General features: G+C 43.7%; 1 protein-coding gene and 1 long non-coding RNA gene across 2 annotated transcripts; one reads left to right on the top strand and one right to left on the bottom strand.

The window, feature by feature from the left end:
* Nucleotides 1-1,036, bottom strand: LOC136498336 (uncharacterized). Its single transcript, XR_010769568.1, has 3 exons — nucleotides 814-1,036; nucleotides 623-725; nucleotides 1-419 (listed from the first exon to the last, which is right to left on the bottom strand). It is a non-coding gene; the product is annotated as an uncharacterized lncRNA (long non-coding RNA).
* A 1,598-nt stretch (nucleotides 1,037-2,634) lies between these two features.
* Nucleotides 2,635-3,417, top strand: LOC136496015 (serine/threonine-protein phosphatase 7 long form homolog). The gene is made up of 3 exons (XM_066491768.1): nucleotides 2,635-2,894; nucleotides 2,983-3,069; nucleotides 3,258-3,417. Exons 1-3 carry the CDS (start codon nucleotides 2,635-2,637, stop codon nucleotides 3,415-3,417), a joined length of 507 nt encoding a protein of 168 aa, XP_066347865.1.
* The last annotated feature ends 3,477 nt before the right edge of the window (nucleotides 3,418-6,894 follow it).

The following is a 6,894-nucleotide window of genomic DNA, read 5'->3' as shown; positions in this document are numbered from 1 at the left end:
AACCACAAAAAATAAATAAATTAGATGTAAGTTTATTTCTGCAGCTACTCTTACAACAAGTTTACTGAAAACATTGTCAGAACATTTCTGCAGCTACTCTTACAATAAGTTTACTGAAAACAGCTATTCAAGACAATCACTCATCATTGGAGCAGAAAAAATGATCATTTGACATAAACCTGGGCTATTACATATTGCAGGCATACTAATAGCATATAGATCATGGGCTATCACATATTGCAGGCATGTAAGCTTCAGGGGGTTCCTAATACTTACTTTTATAGACTACCTGTCGCAGTGTTCTCAACTTACTAATTTTGCTGCCTGGTTGCACCTCATAGAAGGGAATCTGTTGTGCTCTAATGCCCTGCTGTGTTGCACGAATGTTTCCTACGATGTTTTGCTGGCAGCTGCTCAGCCTGAAAAAAAGAAGAATGCATCAATTTCTGGAGATAAAGCAACAATGGAGTCTAATTTCTACAGAACCTAATCAGTATTCTCTGAAACAAGTAGCTGAATTTGGTTGATGCCTACTGAAACCAAAGCAATGATTCTGGTTTCTACATAACCTAATCTCTGAAAACAAGGCACCGAAAGCAAGAAAACTATTTTTTTGCGGCACCTTGTCCTTGACCATCCATGATCACTACTGCAGTTCCGACGCCTCCTGGTTTCTAGAAACAACAACACCCACCATGTACAAATGCTTGCGTTCGTCCCTCATCCTACCCACGTACATGTGTTATCATACAGGATTAAGGATCTGCAAGAACTGAAAACGATGCTGAAGCAAGAAAACAAATGATTAGGTACCTTGTGATTTTCGCCAAAGGGGTCTGCACCAGCGCCGGCCTGATCCGCCGCCGCCTCCCAGCCGGACCAGCGCTGCCGCGGCCTCGCTGTGATTGTGCGACGCGGCGAGCTCACTGTCATGGATGGCAAGCTCGCCGTCGTGAACGGCGACCGCCGCCGTGGCCTCGTCCAGATCCTGATCATGCGCCCCCAGCACGATGTCGGATGGGCCGCTGCCACCGGGCGTCCGCGGCGCCGCAGACTCCCTCTCGCCGGCGAGCAGGCATGCGAGGGCATCCCGGCTGCCATCGCCTCTACGCTGGCTCTCCCCGACACGCGCGTGCGCGCGGGCTCACCCGCTGCTGCCGCTGCTTGTGGAATGGGAGAATGGGGAGGAAAGGGGAAGGAGGGCAAGGAGGATATTTTTCAAGCCCGATCCCACATGTCAGAGCCGTCAAACGGCCAAAACCTAACAGAATGCCGATGGAATGGCGTGAGGGAAAAGAAAAGTTCGAGCGAGGGCATATATGTGACGACCAACTTTTGAGGGGTACGCAGGAGTGTGACATCTTTTTTAAGGGTACACAGATAAAAGCCTCCTTTCTTTTGCATCTCCATTACTTTTATATGCTAGTTACAATTGTTATGACATCATCAGTATTCATCTTATTCATGTTCTTTGTTATAATATTCATGGTCTACTTTGATTATATGTTTAGTATAGTTGGATTATCATTATGTTCATGCATAAGTTCGTATAGCGCTTACTCTAAGGATCCATGGGTGGGTGATCAACATTGTGTAAGCATGGTGCTTATATGTTGTTTATCTACGAATACACCCTATATTTTAGGTCATGTGGTAGATCACGGATGTAACACTCCCATTGAGTCCTTTGTAGTCCACTCCCCGAATATAAGCGCACATAGGGTTTGGTTATGAAGGAAGAGCAAGCTCTGTTCTTAATCTTCCTTAATAATATCCCTTATGTATAGATATGACGATGATCTTAGCAATGATTATTAGGTATAATTGCACTAATCAATGTATGCTTTGACTTGTAATTAAGAATAACTTAGGAATTATTCCTCTAATATTCTACCTGACCATGCTAATACCATAGAAAGGAGTACTCTGAGTGGCTTGTTATTATCATTGATCAATACTTATCATATATATATATATGTATATATATATCTTATCCTATGACTTACCCCTATTATGAGTAGAACATTGATTATGGTTTATTTCTCCATCAATAGTATAAGTTATCAATACATGTTCATACTAAACCTTCCCTATGGTAAAAATATAAATAACGATACCTAGAATACTCTCGGGTAAAATGCTACAATGGTATATTATCTGTGCGCTTGCAGATCCTTTTCATTCATACATTTATTTATTCTTCCTAGTCACATAATTAATAAAGATCTGCTTAGTATTATTCTAGTAGTAATGCTATGTAGTACCAACAAGTATCTCTGATATCATCACTAGGGATGACAACCTAGTAAAATTAGGAGATATAGGTTTATAATAGGTGGCTATTTAAAAATAAGTGATACGTTAATAAATACCAACAAGCATTACTGGCGCTGTTGCTAGGGACTAGATTTAAAACTCTGCTCTTAGTAGCGACGCTAAGAAATGTCAACATTTTTCTAGTGAAGTTGTTTAATGTGCTTGTTAATGTTACTTTCAATATGTACGTGTGCTTTCATATTGTGTTCCTATTGCATAACATGTAGTTTAATTTTTGCAATACTACTTAATGTTAATTTCAATATTGTATTATTCATCATGTTTGTTCTAACCCTTTGTTTATCAATTTATACCAGGATGGCCCCTCCCACGCAGCACCCGTTGTACCCTCTTCTTGAGGTGGAGTACGACGACGAGCACCGAGCTCACATGTTGACCGACACCGATGCAGAGGTGGCCTTGCCTCCTTTGAGGCCACACACGCACAGCAGGGCGCACGAGTGGGATGAGTGTTACACGCCATACATATGTCATGCTGGCTTCCTCGAGCTTGTCCGCATTGTCAACTACGATCTTCCGGCCCTTGACCCCGCACTTCTCACTGTAGCTGTAGATAGGTGCGAGTCCCTTCATTATCCATAAACATTCTTATAACAAAATTGAGGTAACTAATAATTGTTCTATTTTCGTAACGCAACCTCATAGGTGGAGGCCTGAGACCCACACGCTCCACCTACCTTGCGGCGAGATGACCATGACCATGCAGGACGTGAAGGCTATCTTTGGCCTTTGGTTAGGGGGACTTCTAGTGACAGGTATAGTTGACAACGATCACTAGAGAGAGATGGTGGCTTAGTTCTATGGCTTTCTTCCATCGAACGACGAGGATGCAAAAAAAATAAGTAAGCAATTGAACCCTATTTAATACTTGCATTGCTTTCCTAAATCAATCACGTCTCATTATCTTTGGTGAATTTCAGGAAAACTTCTGGTGTTTCATCGTCGTGGATCACAGAGCTCTTCGATAACTTGCACCCACAAGCTGATGAGGCTGAGATCGACAAGTTTGCTAGAGTGTGGCTCTGGCACTTCCTTGGTGTTTTCCTATTCCCGAACGCGTTGGGCACCACCATCAGCTAGATTTTCCTTGACATACTACGTCAGCCATGGGAGAACATAGAGACATACAGCTAGGGTAGGGCGGTCCTAACATGGACATATCGATAGCTATGCGTTGCCTACCATCGCACCTCAGGGTTTGCAAGCCTTGGTGGTTGCTCCTACCTACTCTAGGTTTGGTGTTGGGAAAGATGGCCCGTTGGGAGGCCCCTTCTTCATGGTTTGCCTATAAGTACTTTGGTTCACTAGTTACTTCAAAGCTGTTACATATCATGAAATTATGATTGGCTAATTCATTGTTGTGTTCAATGTAGCATTGGAACGGACAGGATACACTGCCTACTGCTATGTATATCTAGAAGGAAGCAGAGTTAGTTAGAGGGAATACGAGGCGCAAGTACAGAGAGTACACAGACTGTCTCGATGTCCTACATAGCACCAGGTTATGCTCTCTTTCGTGTCATACATGTGTCTTGTTGGATGTACACTATATCACAAACTAACTCAATTATGAAATATTTAGGTCACTTGGTGTCCTTGGGATGCTCCAGAGCTCTAAGAATACTCGAGTCCTGTCACTAGGGAAGAGTCCGACGAGTATCGCTGCAACATCCCTCTTATTTTCTTCCACGTGGTCGAGATTCACTTGCCCATCAGGGTTTGTAGGTAGTTCTTAAGAATTACAGTCTATCCATCACTTGCTCACGTGGATGTCTCCCTCTCCACCAATCATAAAAAAGAAGGTACCTTGGGTCAAACTTGTTTGGTCCATCGATCCACTAAAAGAAAAAGCATCTCTCATGGGCCTACACAACAAGATTCCAACAAAATATTAGTAACCTAGTAACACAAATAAAGAAAAAAGGTACAAAAAGAACCACTTACATGAAAACGACTGCATGTGTAGAAGCAACACGCAACTGTGTCTCAATTGAAACACGTCGACCGAACGACCACAATCATAGTTAGGGACAGAGAGATCAGGAGGGATGGGGGTATCTTTGCTAGACGCGTCGGAGTATAATTCTCTAGGACGACCCTGTTTTCGCCACAACTGCTCCCGATACATGTCTTCCATCTAATAAAACGGTTGTAATTTAACATCAATCAAAACATCACAAATTATTGTAAAACAAAAAAGTACTAAAGCAATGTAAAGGTGAATCATTTGCATTAAAACAAAGAAAACATAACCTACACTTACGCACTGATAGTTCTAACTAACTAATTAGCCTTCACATAGAGAAAATTAACTAATCTTTTCCTCCAAACTCTAAATAGGAATCCTACATTACCAATCCCTAGCTACCAATCCTACTATTCATCTAAACCTTAGCTACCAATTGTAATCTTTGAATCCATAGTACAAACAACAAATAAGAGCATGGATACCTTGATGAAAGCTGAGGAGAAGCTTCGGGGAAGGAGGGAGGTAAGCAGCCAAGGAGGGAGGGTGGCGGTGGCGTGGCCTCTTGGAGGCCAACTAGGACGGAGGGAAGGCAGGGGGAGGCGGCCGACAGTGTGGCGGCCTCCGGGAGGCCACCTAGGAGCAAGGGACGGCGTTGGCGAATGGTGCGAACGTGGGACGTGGGTGTCCAGCCTCTACACAGTGATGGATAGAGGGATGGAGGGAGTCGGGGCACATCGCTTAGACACGATTTTGCCACGCCGTGTGCGATTGAAAGCTCTAGTTTGGTTTTGGTGAATTGATGAAACCCTAAGTTCTAACCTAGTTTATCAAAGTGATCATGAGATAGGTAGCCCATTCTAAGTAATGAAGCAAGTGGTGAAGATCATGATGATTGTGATGATCGAGTGCTCGGCTTGGAAAAGAAGGAAGAGAAAAACAAAAAGCTCAAGGCAAAGGTGAAACTTGATAGGAGCTTTTTTGGTTTAGTGATCGAGACACTTAGCGAGTATGATCACATTTAGGATCGATAGACATACTATTAAGAGGGGTGAAACTTATATCGAAATACGGTTGTCAAAGTGCCACTAGATGCTCCAACTCATTGCATATGCATTTGGATTCTAGTGAGTGCTAACACCCTTGAAAATGTTTGTGAAAATATGCTAACACACATGCACAAGGTGATACACTTAGTGGTTGGCACATTTGATCAAGGGTGGCAAAGTTGGAGTTGAGAAGGGGTTGTCTCGAGGTGACCAGACGCTATTCTAGCCATGACCGGACTTAGCAGCCATGTCCAGTCAGTGGCGCGCAGTGAAGGCCGCCCTCGGTCCTTTGACCAGATGCTAAACAGTGAAAGTGACCAGACGCGCAGGGCCTGCATCTGGTTAGGCTATGATGTATGTTGACGCAAGCATCAGAGCAAGGCAGTGGTGACCGGACTCACCGACACGTCTGGTCATGTGTGACCTGACGCGTCCGGTCATGATTTAGCCTCTCCGGATGCTTACTGGAAGTGATCGGACTCCAGGCATGGGTGTGTAAAAGGATATAAACAATGCCTAGAGGGGGTTGAATAGGCGTATCTAAATTTTTTTTGCATAAACTCAAAGTTAAATATCAGTAACAATTGAAATTTTTGACTATTTGGGTCAGAACTTTCGGCAGCCAGAAGTTTCGACGCAAACAGCCGGGAGTTCCGGCACCTACGTGAAATTCACTACAAGTACTAAAATAAACTTTCAGTGAAAGATATCTTACAACCCCACTCCCTAGTGGTAAGGTGAAGTGTTGGGGTTGCTCCTTTGACATCGAAAGGTCACGACTCCATAGATCGAGTCTAAACCCTAAGAGGAGAGTTGGAGAGGAAGACAAACTAACAAGAACAAATATGATAGAACAAATCACAACAACAAGCACGTGGGACACACGGATTTATCCCGTGGTTTGGCAACCCCACAAAGGAGCTCCTATGTCCTCGTTGTTGAGGTGACCACCAAGGTCAGAGTCTCTTCCACCTCCTTGCTTCTCTCAAAGCAACAACAAAGGTTACTTGAGCTTTTCACTAAGAATTCAAGGGTAATGCAAACTTCCCAAGGTTCTTCCACAAGATGGAAGCTCTTAGGTGATGTCTAGCCAGCTAGGGTTCCAAGAACCCAAGAGTAATACACACAAATCCAACTGGCTTGATGAAAAAATTGAGTGCTCAAGCTTGCCAAAGTGATTCTCTCACTCAATACACTCTCCTTTCACTCAAAACCCTAGGGGAATCAAAGATTGGAGCAAAGGGGAGAGGAGAGGGGTGCCTTGAATGCTTAGGAGATGTTTTGGATGAAGGTTGGTGAGCAATGAATAATTGGTTCACGGTTAGAAGAGAGGAGAGAGCTATTTATACTCATAGTGAAATCCAACCATTTAGATCTGGGTCGGAAGTTTCGACACAGATCGTTGGAACTTCTGGCCCTTTGTAAAACACTGTTCAAGGTGTAGTCAAAGGTGGTCAACACAGCTAGAGCCAGAACTTTCGGCAGAATGCCAGAACTTTCGGTAGTCGAGACTTCTGACTCACGTCAGAACTCCTGACCCAG

This window comes from Miscanthus floridulus, chromosome 12 (assembly GCF_019320115.1).
Source record: "Miscanthus floridulus cultivar M001 chromosome 12, ASM1932011v1, whole genome shotgun sequence".
NCBI lineage: Eukaryota > Viridiplantae > Streptophyta > Magnoliopsida > Poales > Poaceae > Miscanthus > Miscanthus floridulus.
The sequence above is the reverse complement of the archived record's forward strand: the minus strand, read 5'-3'. Positions and strand labels throughout refer to the sequence as shown.